We start from the raw sequence: 13,159 nt of genomic DNA on the forward strand, positions 1-13,159 counted from the left end.
TTTACCATTTCCTGGTCGTCGCTGTTTTTCTACGCTTTTCCTCCATTTGCACTCATACAAAAAGCTTTACAAAAAATCATTGCAGACAAAGCTACGGGAATAATCGTAGTTCCATACTGGCCAACCCAACCTTGGTTCCCAGTTTTACAGAAATTAACCATATCAGATTCGCTAGAGTTTGGTCCAAGCAGTAACTTATTAAAATCTCCTTACAGGTTGTCACACAACTTGGACAAGACGCTCATCTTGGTTGCCGTGAAATTGTCAGGAGATCGTTATTACGCAAATCTTTAAACGATACATCGAATATAATTTTGTCTTCCCTTACGGGAAATACGTATAAACAGTATGACTGTTGTATCAAAAATTGGATTAATTTTGCTGATTCAAATAATATACACTTTTTAGAACCATCTATAGCTAATGTAATTAATTTTTTGTCATCTCTTTTCGAGAGCGTGAAACGATTTATGAAAGGAGTTTTTCACCTTAGACCAACTGCCCCAAAGTATAATTTAACCTGGGATCCTACTACCGTTCTGAATTATTTAGCTAATCAATGGCCCAATGAATCTCTTAGTTTCGAAAAATTATCAAAAAGTTATCTACTCTTTTAGCGCTCGTGACTGCACACCGAGTACAAACCCTATATTTAATAAAGCTATCTAACATAAATATAATAGAGGATTCAGATGTTGTTATTAAAATTCCCGATCGTATAAAAACAACCCGTTTGAATTCAGAACAACCGGTACTAAAGTTGCCGTTCTTTAATGAAAATCCACCTATATGCCCAGCAAGATGCCTTATCTCATACATCAATGCAACGAATAAACTGCGTTGGGAAGAAGATGATAATTTGTTTATAAGTTACCGGAAACCTCACCGAAAGATAACATCTCAAAGACTTAGCAAATGGATTAAAGATAATTACTTTTAATTACGCAATTAATAATAACCCTCCCATATTTGGCATTATCCCACCCAAAATTGTGAAAATTATATAGAATAATATAAAGATAAATAAATAAATAAATAAAATAATAAAAAAAAAAAGTGCTTTAAACTAAATGATACAAAATGGCGCGCAGTGGCGTGTTGTGAGGTAGGGACGGTGTTGCCAGTAAGAATTTTTTAAATTCCCTACTATCAACGTCCGTGCAAGGCTGTAGCGTGGAAGCTCACTACAATATGTAAACCTAATTGCGTCGAATGAAGCTGATCATATAATTATGATCGAACTTCACGTACAGGTAAGTTCGTTTGATCACTAATTAAACGCGATAGAAAGAAAAACAATCAATACTTATTTGAATTTTTATTCGAATTAGCATGTATGCATGACAGGTTTAGTGATCCCGTGCAAGCGCCGCTCGCACGTACTGCAGATGCTGCGCCCGCAGCGCCTGGAGATGCGCGCGCCCACAGCGGCCGCCCAGCGCCAGCGCCGCCGCCGCGCCACACCGTGCTTCAGCTCGCTCTTCCAACAGAGCGCCGCCAGACATTTCATCCGCTCTCACCACTGACATTGTTTCAATTTCACCTGAAATAAGGATTTTGTTAACCTATGTCATAGCTGGATCATAGTAAACCAAACATTATAGAATGTATTTTACCACAAAACTGAAGCCACGGCAACAGCAGCAATGAGACGCAGAAAGTGTTAATGACGCGCACGCGGTGCGCACGCGCCGCCAGCCCGTGCCGCGGGCCGCCGTCGTCGTGCGCAGCGACCTCCGCGCCGCCCGCGCACCGCGGACCGCACTCATAAGACACGCTGTAACGCCAACTCGTGTAGTTGCTCGCTTCTTTCTCTATCGACCATGATACTCTGAAAGTTAGATAAGAATAAAATAGTTTTTTTTTACATGTCACACATGCCTTTTAACTTATTTTTGAAAATAATAACCACGCCCTTGTCTATCCGGGACAGTGCTCTTGACCACTGAGCTATCGACACAATGCTAGTTCGGCTGAATTAATTCATCTCTTTACGTCTTACGCCGACGTACAACATTTTCATTAGAGAGTAGGTATTTGTAGGTATTCTTCATCAACATACCCCACTGTTACAAGCAAGATTTTTTTTTTAATACTCAAGCATCTATTTAAATGGATTTGTGACACGTCACACATGCTTTTTAAGTTATTTTTGAAAATAATAAATTCAAATCAATTCCCGCTCGATTCCAGAATTTTTTCATCTCATTATTATTTTCAAGAACAAAATATCTTAACATATTGACTTTGTAGAATAACAACACTTACGGTATTGAGAAGGGAGAGGGATGTGTAGAGAAGTCAGCGAGAAGATGCGCGACGGCGGCCGCCTGGGCTCTGGGGAAGGTGACCGTGGAGACGAGGGCGGCAGGCGCGGGTGCCGCCAGCCGCGCCAGCTGCAGCGCGACCGCCGCCAGCAGCAGTGCGCCGCACCACCGCCGCGCTGACCATCGCCGGAGACTCCCACACCCCATACCGGCTGATTATAATTACTACTCTACAATCAAACAATTTTCTTTTACAAAAATATTTCGATTTCCAAGACAATTATGCAAGCAAAAACAAATTTATAAACTTATTGCAAAAGCATTATTTCCGAACCAGCGCTCTGATTTCATTTTATGGATAGTTCACAGAAGAAGCAGAAACACATTATTATAATTAATATACATATATATTATATCCATCCATCTCACAGAACTTTCAAAATTATACTAAACATCTGCAGTACATAGGTACTGTGCTTATGGGGGATTCCTACCTACCCCATTCTCCAGTGTGAAGTTTGCATAGGTATACAAACAAATAAACAGTTGGACTAGTCTGACTTGCTGCAACAAATTTAGATCGTATGACAGTGCCAATATACATATGCTCTTTCATCCCTCTTACTCTCTTCCCGCCGTTTCCTCGCAGGGCCCACTTTCCTACTTTATCATCTACATTTCGCACCTATCCGGACCTCAGCCAGCACACGGGTTTGCCCTTTTTGCCAGGGCCAGGCGGTAGCAGCAGAAACATACATTTGTTTACTTACCTATTTTTAATATTTTCGAAAATTTCTACGTTTCTAAATATAAGCTTTACGAGGCTTCTTGAAAAGCGCTTCGAGAAAAGTTTGCGCTTGCGGTCGTCATTTGTGTGATCCTAATCAAGAAAATACACAGAAGCATTGGCGGTTTAATTATAGGTATACATGGTAATTTAGAATAAGATAGAGATAGTCACTAAGATAGACTTACTCTCGTCAAGATGCAGTCTCAAACGATCAAAGACGGAGTCCTCGCACGAGACGCTCGCTTCCAGCGCACACGATTTACTATCGGTCCATTCAACTGACTGGAGTAGGTATATTTAGCGCGTCGTAAACACGGGCAGACCGCTGCGTGCCGCTGCCGCTGCGGAAACTGACCAGATAGCGACATCCGCGCTTTACGATATATACGTTATTGTAATCCTAACTAATATTATAAAGGCAAGTTTGTTTGTTACCTCTTCATGGTCTATCTCCTCAACCAATGTATTTGAAATTTTGCACCCACCGAAAGCATTTTCATGTAAAAATGTTGCCAAGACGAGTCTAATTTGCTTCACAAACTCTACACTTTAGTCAAAATGTATGAAAAAGTGGTCAGATCTCATGTAGAGCCAAGATTCTTTATATATGCGCCCTAACGCGCGCCCTTTAATATGTGTGGACCTTTGAATGGCCGAATATTTCTTAAATTTAGTACCTACCTATTTTGTAATGTATGGCTATTGGTCTTGCTAATAAATAAAAATAAAATAACTTTACCAGACCGAACTTCACGTACTCTACATTCTCCTGTAAACGTGTAGCTTGGCCATTTCTTTACTCTAGAAATAAGATAACGAATGCCCATGAAATCTACGCGACGATGCAAAACGGCCAAGCCACACGTTTTAACTAGAATGTAGAGTATGTGAAGTTAGGTCTTTACCACACACGTATTTTTTTATTTGTTACAAGAAGTATTTTTACTAATTTTAAGATATCTAGCACAAGAAATAGTGCTAGTCTCATTCAAACTTCTACCCCCTATACCAAGGGGATGGGTTAGGTTAGGTTGGGTTAGCTGGTTAGATAGTTTATTATAGTTTGTTTCTTTATTAAAATCACAAATCGTTGGGATTACCGCAATCCACAGTCGCAATCCTTACCCTCTCGACGCTGGTCTATTACACTCACTATCGGCTATGATCATGGTGATTCGAGTCACAGTAAATATAAGTACCTCATGCCTATTTCAGATTTTTCCATGAGTTGATACAAAGCTCACGACACACCAATCATGAGCATAATGATAGTTACAAGTATCTGGGATGATTTAAGTCATACATTGCGAATCAATTTTGAACGAATTATTGGAAATGTGGCATTATTGAACATATGATGGGGCTATTATAAACTAAACAAGTTATTGTAGGTGCCATAATAAGACACGACCACGTAGATGGTTGGTTTCTCTTAAAATACTGAATAAATTTCTATAAAATCACACAATGACGAAAAAACCAAACAACAAAAATAGGTATTTAACCCCACTTATATGTGTATATAAGATCACTTTGTACTTATTTTCTTGCACGAGAGAATGGCGAATGCTTGACGAAGACTACTTTTGCAGCTGGTAAGGATTAGAAACAAACATTTTTATCATTTAATTTATTATTCAATTAGATTCATTCCATCAATCGTCAAATGAGAGCAGAACGCGCAGGTTCCGCGTCGAAATAATTTATTGATTACAATTAAAGTCCAATCATTAAAATCACTTATCCTACCTAAGAACTCGGCCAGAGCGAGCTGCTTGTTTGTGCACCCGTTACTATCTCAGCAGCTCGTCTGCGCAGCCGCACATCGCCTGCTATCACCTGACCTAATATCGTAAAAACTTATTGTTCAAATCTTGTTCGCGTTGGATCTTATCAGTCTTGTACACATGGAGCAATAACTAAGAAAACTGTCATATAGCTGCCACGTACCAGTCGATCAGGTGACAGCAGGAACCACTCGGCTTGCGCCTGCGCGGACACCGCCGAGCGGCAGTCAGTCGCTTCACCGCACGCCCGCTTATATCTTACGGACTAGGTTTATTATGTAGCTACTTCACAACCATAGAAAATTACTTCACTGAGTATCCGCCTGACTGTATGTAAAAATAGAATTAAAAAATAATTATAGGATAAGTGGGCAAACGAGCGGGCCGCAGTGGAGTCGTCCGCTCGGCGCACGCGCAGCTTCCGCCCGCGCCGCTACAACATAACGCCACTGAGATCACCGGCGCGAGCGCGAGCCGAACACGAAAATAATAAAGCTAACCGGAGGCGACACGCCGCCGCGACATTTATCACCTTACACTAATCTTTGTAAAAAAATAAATACATTATTCATTAATGCATGTCGATCAAATTGTGATGTTTCCTCATCGAACCGAATTCAGCTTTTCGAATTTCGTGCGTAATGCGACAGCACAGATATTCAATCAAAATCACGACGGATTTTTTAGCCGCAGCTTCGAAGTTTTTATATAATCCATTCAACTTTCACGAAAGCGAACAAAGCAACGAAATCGGTTCGCAACGGGGATCCAAAACTTAAATAAATTATTTACAACTAAATTGGCCGTATGTACAGATTTAGTCTATTTTCAATCTCGGTCCGGTCCAGTCCGGGTCGGGCTCGTGCTACCGGCGCCGGCGACGGCCCTTGCGGTAACCCTTGCCGTACCAGCCCGCGTCGTCGGGCGCGGCGGCCGGCGGCGGCGGCGGCTCCCCGTCCGCGCCGCAGCACGCGCACAGGTAGCGGCGCCCGCGCACGCGCCGCCACGCGCGCGCCTCGGGCGGCGGCGCGCGCGGAGCCCCGTACCACAGACAGCGCGCCGAGCCGCGCCGCCGCCAGCACCAGCCGCACTCGGCCGCGGGCGCGGGCGCCAGGATGGTGTGCAGCCCCGGGTACAGCGAGGCGCGGCACACCAGCACGGCGCGCGCGATGATGGCGGCCGCCAGCGCGTCCGAGCTCTCCGCCTTCTCCGACCGCTCGGGCTCCAGCTCCAGCAGCTTCCGCAGCCGGTCGCCGAACTCCCACGGCTCGCACTTTATTCGCTCGTCTTTCACGTCCTCGTCCTTAATCTTAACGTCGAGGAGCTCCGCGGGCTTTTCCGAATGATGGCCGTTGACGACGTCGAGCGCGCGTCCGTTGGTCGCCCCCTCGAACTTGACGTCGGAGCGGCGGCGGGGCGGCGGCGGCGGGCGCTCGTGCTGCGGCATGCGGAACCGCCGCAGCTCGCTGAGCTCGCGGCGCGCGCCGGGCGGGGCCGGGGGCGGGGCCAGGGGCGGGGCAGAGGCAGAGGGCGGCGGCGCAGGAGGCGGCGGCGCATGTTCCGCCCGCAGCAGTATTGTGGCTTCACCCGAGCACATGTTGACCTGTGTATTCGTAGTTTTTATGTTCATTCATTGCAAATAAAAAAAGAAAAATACAAATATTGTACCTACCGATATTATGGATTCGCATGGATAGTATGGATGTGGAGTATATTTATAGCAGATAATAATTAATTATAGCTTTATAGAGGAACAAATTTATACAGCGAGAGGCCGCCGTCGCTGCTGTTTTTTTTTTCTTTTACAATCTTAGCTGCTAGGGCTGCAATCTTTGTTCCTTTGTAATATTAATACAGTAACAACGACCATTAAGCGCAAATAAAGACTGAGAGGTATTTGGATATATGAATTGAATCATCCAAAATAAACATTAGAAAATACAATGCAAATACTAACCCTGAAAGCCCGCAACAAATCCGGAGGCTCGGACGAGGCGGAGGCCCGGTCGGCGGCGGGCCGGCGCAGGCGCTCCGCCAGCCGCCGCAGCGGCAGCTCCTCGTCCGAGTCGGAGGCGGACGGCGAGGACAGTGGGCCACGCGGCGACGAGTAGCCGGAGCTGCGCGCGGGCGACAGGTGCGGCCGCCGGGTGGTGTGCGCCTCGGGCTCCGCCAGCGGCTCCGCGTGCGCCAGCAGCGGGTCGCGCGATGTGCGGTACCGCGGCACGCGCAGCCGCAGCCGCCGCGCCACCTGCCGCATCACCGCGTCGCAGCGCGCGTTGATCTTGAGCGCCGCCACAGAGTCCTTGGGCGTCCACTGCAGATTGACGATGTAGAGCGCGGGGCGCGCGCGCGGCGCCGCATGCATGCGCCACAGCCGCGGGTAGCGGCGCAGCACCTTGAGCGAGGAGCCGAGACACAGCACGACGTCGGCGCGCGCCGCGTGCCGCAGCGCGCCGGCCCAGTTGAGCGGCCAGGCGGCGCGGCCGCGCTCCCCGAAGTGCACGATGGAGTCCCGCAGCTCGGCGCCGCAGCGGTGGCACAGGCGGCGGGTGCCGTGCGCGTGGCGCGCGGTGCGCTCCGTGGTGTCGAAGGCGCGCACGAACACGCGGCGGCAGGCGGCGCACAGCTCGCAGAACATGTCGCCGTGCAGCTCGGCGAGCGCGCGCCGCGGCAGCCCCGAGCGCAGGTGGAGCCCGTCGCAGTTCTGCGACACCACGAACTTGAGCAGCCCGCGCGCCCACAGCGCCGTCAGCGCCATGTGAGTGAACGTCGGCCGCGCGCGCGACACCTCCACCCGACTGTACACACGTTAACATCAACAAACTAACTATATGTACATAACTGAGATATACAACGAATAGATTGTTTTTTTTATATTTTTACTATGATCGCCGTTAGAATTGACATATTTCAAATTTAATCTTTTTCTCTGATGATTCAGATACCATGAAAAAAAAAAACTATTTCAAATAATTTAAATTAAAAAATTAAAAATCTACATATGTATAAAAACGAAAAACACACACTCATTATGAAATCTCGAAAACTACTGAGCATGAAGATGAAGATGAAATTTGGCAGGAAGGTAGATTGTGATTAGATTTTTGGAAATTCCAACCCTAAGGGGTTGCCAGTTTGTATGAAAATTCGTAATTTTTACCTCATAGGGGCCAATTTCTAAAAACCCAATTAATGCATGACTTACAATTGTTTACTAAGATTTAAATATAAAATTCCATATGTCTCACTTTGAAAATGCAACATACATTTCACCCTCATATGGATGCAGTTTCCAAGATCCAATTAGTTTTAATTAAACAATGAGAACCATAAATACAAATATTCAATTTTAAGTCTCAATTTCAAAATGATGAAAATTGTTACAAACTTGCACCCCCTATTTTCCCCATTTAGGGATGCATTTTTGAGATAAAAACTGCCCAAGTTGTACTCTTAACTTTCTTAAGCTTACACTGAAAATCATTAATGACCATCAAAGTCGGATAAGCCTTATTGAAGATTACTCTGAACAACCAGACAGACAGACAAAAATTTTTTTAAATAATGGATTGGGTATTTTTAATCCAAATAAGAGTTAATTCAATTTAAAAATGCAGTTATTTTGTAATTACAGACAGATGATTCAATTTTATTTGTATGAATTGATTGAATTGGCTTCCCATTCTGTCTGGGTGCATTGTAGGCTACTCACTTTTAAGAACTGGTTTAAAGGTATTCTCAGATTTAGAATAATAAAGTCTATCTTTTTAAAATAGGTATATTTGTGTTAATTTTCATAGGTTTACGTTTCTCAAATAATTTGTAGGTTTTTATATTTGTATTCATTCCCTTTAGTTAGCAGATTAATATAATTTTTAACTAAAATAAATTGTAGGGTTTTAAATACAAATTACAAAGCCAAAATCATAGCATAAATATTGTAAAAATGGAACTAAAGATGAGGAGACTAAAGGGAGACGTTACAAGTTAAATAAATTTATTGTAACTTACCCAACAGTCTCTCCACGCTGCAGTCGTGTCCAAACGCCATGCGGCCCGCGGTAGTCGGGGATGTCGGCCGCCGTGCTAATGCCTGCGCCGGTGTACACCTGCACACAACCACACTATTAGCTCTGCATCCACTTCACCACACCACTTAAGAGAACAACATTGTACCTACCACCAGATGTTTAGCGTTGCGGAGCGCGCGAGCCAGTCGCCGACACTTGTCCCGCAGCACACGCGGACTGTCCTCGACCTCGCGGGAGCGCTCCAAGGCCCTCGCACGCCTCTGAGCCGCGGCAGCCGCGGCCTCCGCCGCCTCCAGCGGTCTGCGGTTCCCGTTTGCGAGAGCACCTCCAGAGGTGCCATTTGCTGTATTCCGAGCGGCCTCTCCGCTCAACCTGGCGCTGCTTCGAACTCCTCGGGCCTCCATGTCGGCATTTACTGATCGAGTGCACGAACAGGAGTTACCATTAGGAAGACGTGGGATTTTATCGATACTATTTTAATATTCATATCTGACAAACAAAGGTTCTTCGCAATCGACTATAATTGACATTTATTTGCCTATTATTTTCTTTTCTTTCAATAAAAATGAAATAAAAGCTTTCATTCTATCTAACCAAACAGATAATAAAATGACGTTGTCAGTGTCATTATAAATGTCATTTGGTCAGTCACCTCCAGAGATAAAGAAAACTATAGACCTCGTGATCCCGTCCTTAATTCCACTTCGCTCATACAATAAAAACGAGACATGTATTGTCTTCCTTTATGCCTTCTGGCCCTTCTGGTATAATAGGGACCAACATTGTTTGAATGAGTTTCTTTCGGCATTTCTTCTCAGCAATGATCGTTCCGAAATGCTAGTACTTATTTTGCAGTTTTGGTAAACATCATTTAATTTAGTATATGACGTGAAAAAGTGCCTGTGAAGGCCTAATTTCTGAATAAATGATTTGATATTAATTTTATATGAAGTTAACAATATAGACGGTTTTTGGTGTTTATATTTTTATTTATAGTTTTTGGGTGGAAGTGGTTAATTGATTATGTTGAAAGATGGAAGGTAGGAGCGAAATGCAGATTTGCATTTCATTTCTCACTATCGAGTCTATTCGAAGTGGTCTATTCAAACGCATTGCGGTGTGGTTGTCATTGCGTCAAAATAGCGCACTGGTTTGTTAGCTGCACCTCATTGCGAATTGACTCGATGGTGAGATGTAAATTATACGACAAGTACGCTTATATGTATATAATGTATATTTCGCAATGCATAGAAAGAAAGACTTGGCAACATATGATAAAGACAGTAATATAAAAGTTCTTGGGTTTACTGGCTACATCCAGTATTATCTATAGTTTTCCAGGTCAAATCATACTCTTAACAATTTACTTTGATTAGTCGGTATTTATTACCAATGAGATAATAAATACCGACTAATCCACAGATTTAACGGACGGTTAAAGTTACAATGTCCCGCCTAGTTTTCTTGAGCCGTGACCTGAAATATTTAATGTCAAAGTACGTAGGTACCAACCTGCATGTCATGCATGTCAAGTATTGTCTGTCAAGTGTCAAGTCAAGTCTGCCAAATCAAGTTCTTTTGCCGTGAAGTTGACAGGTGGGTTGTAGTGTTGTTTCAAGAAATTGTTTTAAATCTCAAATAATCTCTCTTTCCTTATGATTTTACGGATTAAATTACAATTATTAAATTGTAGATTTCATAATTCTACTGTACCAAATAAATATTTTTATTACATACTTAGTCAAAAATAAATAAACCTACTCATTATATTTACAGCAGAGTGCCAGCTTTATTCTCAACATGGTAAGTTGTAGTTTTACAGATTACTCGCTGAGTCCCGGGGTTACGCTCTCGGGAATTTCGGGTGATGTTTAAAGTACCTTAAGTGTTATTCCAGGTTATATTCTACCCGTATAGATACCAAATTTCATAACAATCCGTTTTGCATGAAAGTGTAACATACACACATCCTCAAAAACTTTATCATTTATAATATTAGTAGGTTACTTTTTAACTCTTTGGTACCTACCAACGCCGTTAGTAAACAATTTAGTAGACTCATATTCTTATTAATAAAAACAGAACAGAAAGAGGTTATAATAACAAATAAGGTTTGTTAGTAAGTAAGTAAACTAATAAGGTTTGTTTTTTCGTAGCCGCGTGAAATCAAAGACATCAAGGACTTCTTGCTAAAGGCGAGACGACCCGACGCTAAATGTGAGTATCAAACTGCTTTCCAGTCAGTGTTGAGTGAGAAATGTAGTAGTGCAATGGTGCAGTAAGCACCATAGAGTATTGCTCTGCAATATTACCTACTTGCCACCATCAATTATGCAAAACCTTCCATAGTATATCTAGTATTGCTAATAGGAGTACCTATTGTAATAATAATAAAAAAATTAATCAAATAATAATAATAAACAACATTGCTCTAGAATGGCTATCAACAGGCAAAAATATTTTATTAAGACTCCAACTAATCAATAGCTATCCTAATGTAAATAAAATACTTATTTAATCACTCTTCTTTAACAGCTGTCCAAATTCTAATCATTTTGTACCCAATAATTTAAAATTTTTATGATTGTCTCCTCAAAATTTTCAAAACTGTAGATACTTATAAATGTATTAAAAGTTGATTTTTAACATTCCAGCGGTGAAAATAAAGAAGAACACAGAGAATGTAAAGTTCAAGGTGCGATGCTCGCGGTTCCTGTACACACTGGTCATCACTGACAAGGAGAAGGCCGAGAAGCTTAAGCAGAGCTTGCCTCCCGGTCAGTAAATTATAATGTCATTCAACTTCTACTCATAATTTTTTAAAGTTTCAATGACTTGTGGCAACAAAACAAGTTCAAGCAGTATTTCCTGGTTTAGGAGGGCAGTACCACTGCAGGGAACAATGGTGTTTCCGGGATGAAAGACCCATATAATTAAGAGTAAGGAGGTTCATGCGCAAAATGTCTCTTTCGCAAAATGTCGCTAGGTCGCAAAATGTCGCGCCAGTATATTAAGTAGATAACGATTTTACTTTCGCATTTATGATATTAGTGGGATTTATTTAGTAATCTTAGTAATTTTTAAAAAGCATAGTATTTGAACACAACATGATGTAATTATATACTAATAAGAACGGGTATTAAACGCGCACATATATTAAGTATATAATTATGCAACGCGAAAGTTTAAAAGTAGTTATAACATGATGTAAAAATAATTTTGAAAATGTTTGTTTAACTAAATTGTAATTTGTGATACTATTTTGGTTCAAATCACAGGGCCCTGTTAGTGAACACTTATTAATTTATTTCATCTCATACAAAAATGTACAAATTAATCAGCAAAGTTAGATATACTATAAAGTGAGTTATTTTACAAATCATTTATTCAAAGATACCTTGTGCCTGTAGTACAGGATCTACAACAAAATGTTCAATTTCTATAACAATAATGTTTTCTTATCTCTTGTTACAGGTCTTCAAGTTAAGGAAGTTAAGTAAAGTGACTAGGATTAAGTAATAAAAAAATACAAAATATTTGTTGTATTATTAAATTAACCTAGGGTGTAAATCGCAATGACAATCACTTGCGCGAAAAGAAACTTGCGCACAAAGAAACTTGCGCGCAAAGGAACTTGCGCGTAAACAGCTTGCGCGAAAGACTAAATGGTTAAGGAATTAAGGCGTTGGGTTGTGTTTCGTTGCGTTGTATTGCATTGCGTTGCGAAGGAATTAAGGTGTGTAACGCAATACAATGCAACGAAACGCAACGCAAGAACATAAATACAACGCAACGAAACACAATGCAACGCAACAACATAAACACAACGCAACGCCTTAATTCCTTAACCTTTCAGTCTTTCGCGCAAATGTCTTTGAGCGCAAGTGTTTGCGCACAAATGTCTTTGGTGCATGTGTCTTGATACGCTTTCATTATGTAAGCATTCGTTTGTGAAAATATACAACAATGTAGCATATTTGGGTGCCGAAATATTGGAAAAATTCACCCATTTATCTTTGTATCTTCTGTTGTGTTTGATGTACAGACATGTGTTTCCTAGAAAAGGACGACTCCATATCCTACGTGGCGACTATAAGACATATTATAATGTAGGCCAAACTGATAGACAATAATTTAATTTCCAAGGAGCGTTGAGATCAATCATCAACATTTTTTATGCACTGACTGCTACGCGGCAGGTCAGCCCAGAACGCAATACCGGGAAGTAATAGAATAATTTAGGTACAAAAAGAATATCTGTCTCTATTTGTATACGCTAATCTC

At 42.2% G+C, this 13,159-nt stretch overlaps 3 protein-coding genes across 4 annotated transcripts; 1 reads left to right on the forward strand and 2 right to left on the reverse strand.

The window, feature by feature from the left end:
• Nucleotides 1-1,305: 1,305 nt before the first annotated feature.
• LOC128673731 (uncharacterized) lies at nucleotides 1,306-3,416 on the reverse strand. Of its 2 annotated transcripts, none has more exons than XM_053751785.2 (4): nucleotides 3,243-3,416; nucleotides 2,269-2,492; nucleotides 1,617-1,831; nucleotides 1,306-1,543 (listed from the first exon to the last, which is right to left on the reverse strand). In XM_053751785.2, exons 2-4 carry the CDS (start codon nucleotides 2,472-2,474, stop codon nucleotides 1,350-1,352), a joined length of 615 nt encoding a protein of 204 aa, XP_053607760.1. In that variant the 5' UTR covers nucleotides 2,475-2,492; nucleotides 3,243-3,416; the 3' UTR covers nucleotides 1,306-1,349. The 2 variants fall into 2 exon arrangements, with proteins under 2 accessions (XP_053607760.1, XP_053607759.1); XM_053751784.2 differs by having other exon boundaries at nucleotides 2,269-2,497; nucleotides 3,243-3,414.
• Nucleotides 3,417-4,670: 1,254 nt separating this feature from the next.
• Nucleotides 4,671-9,486, reverse strand: Sirt7 (Sirtuin 7). The gene is made up of 4 exons (XM_053751783.1): nucleotides 9,025-9,486; nucleotides 8,856-8,953; nucleotides 6,802-7,642; nucleotides 4,671-6,447 (listed from the first exon to the last, which is right to left on the reverse strand). Exons 1-4 carry the CDS (start codon nucleotides 9,277-9,279, stop codon nucleotides 5,710-5,712), a joined length of 1,932 nt encoding a protein of 643 aa, XP_053607758.1. The 5' UTR covers nucleotides 9,280-9,486; the 3' UTR covers nucleotides 4,671-5,709.
• Nucleotides 9,487-10,477: 991 nt separating this feature from the next.
• On the forward strand, nucleotides 10,478-12,411 carry LOC128673817 (large ribosomal subunit protein eL38). The gene is made up of 4 exons (XM_053751936.2): nucleotides 10,478-10,678; nucleotides 11,032-11,092; nucleotides 11,530-11,652; nucleotides 12,350-12,411. Exons 1-4 carry the CDS (start codon nucleotides 10,676-10,678, stop codon nucleotides 12,373-12,375), a joined length of 213 nt encoding a protein of 70 aa, XP_053607911.1. The 5' UTR covers nucleotides 10,478-10,675; the 3' UTR covers nucleotides 12,376-12,411.
• The last annotated feature ends 748 nt before the right edge of the window (nucleotides 12,412-13,159 follow it).

Source organism: Plodia interpunctella, chromosome 11 (assembly GCF_027563975.2).
Source record: "Plodia interpunctella isolate USDA-ARS_2022_Savannah chromosome 11, ilPloInte3.2, whole genome shotgun sequence".
Classification (NCBI taxonomy): domain Eukaryota; kingdom Metazoa; phylum Arthropoda; class Insecta; order Lepidoptera; family Pyralidae; genus Plodia; species Plodia interpunctella.

What these genes read in the sequence shown, in the direction of transcription:
- LOC128673731 (XM_053751785.2), bottom strand. Translation starts at nt 2,474, where the DNA reads ATGGGGTGTGGGAGTCTCCGGCGATGGTCAGCGCGGCGGTGGTGCGGC. An exon ending in CCCTCTCCCTTCTCAATACC is followed by an intron (nt 1,832 to 2,268) that starts GTAAGTGTTGTT and finishes TCTAACTTTCAG; the next exon opens with AGTATCATGGTCGATAGAGA. An exon ending in GCCGTGGCTTCAGTTTTGTG is followed by an intron (nt 1,544 to 1,616) that starts GTAAAATACATT and finishes TCCTTATTTCAG; the next exon opens with GTGAAATTGAAACAATGTCA.
- LOC128673817 (XM_053751936.2), top strand. An exon ending in GAGACGACCCGACGCTAAAT is followed by an intron (nt 11,093 to 11,529) that starts GTGAGTATCAAA and finishes TTAACATTCCAG; the next exon opens with CGGTGAAAATAAAGAAGAAC. An exon ending in TAAGCAGAGCTTGCCTCCCG is followed by an intron (nt 11,653 to 12,349) that starts GTCAGTAAATTA and finishes CTCTTGTTACAG; the next exon opens with GTCTTCAAGTTAAGGAAGTT.
- Sirt7 (XM_053751783.1), bottom strand. Translation starts at nt 9,279, where the DNA reads ATGGAGGCCCGAGGAGTTCGAAGCAGCGCCAGGTTGAGCGGAGAGGCC. An exon ending in GCAACGCTAAACATCTGGTG is followed by an intron (nt 8,954 to 9,024) that starts GTAGGTACAATG and finishes GGTTGTGTGCAG; the next exon opens with GTGTACACCGGCGCAGGCAT. An exon ending in ATTTGTTGCGGGCTTTCAGG is followed by an intron (nt 6,448 to 6,801) that starts GTTAGTATTTGC and finishes ACGAATACACAG; the next exon opens with GTCAACATGTGCTCGGGTGA.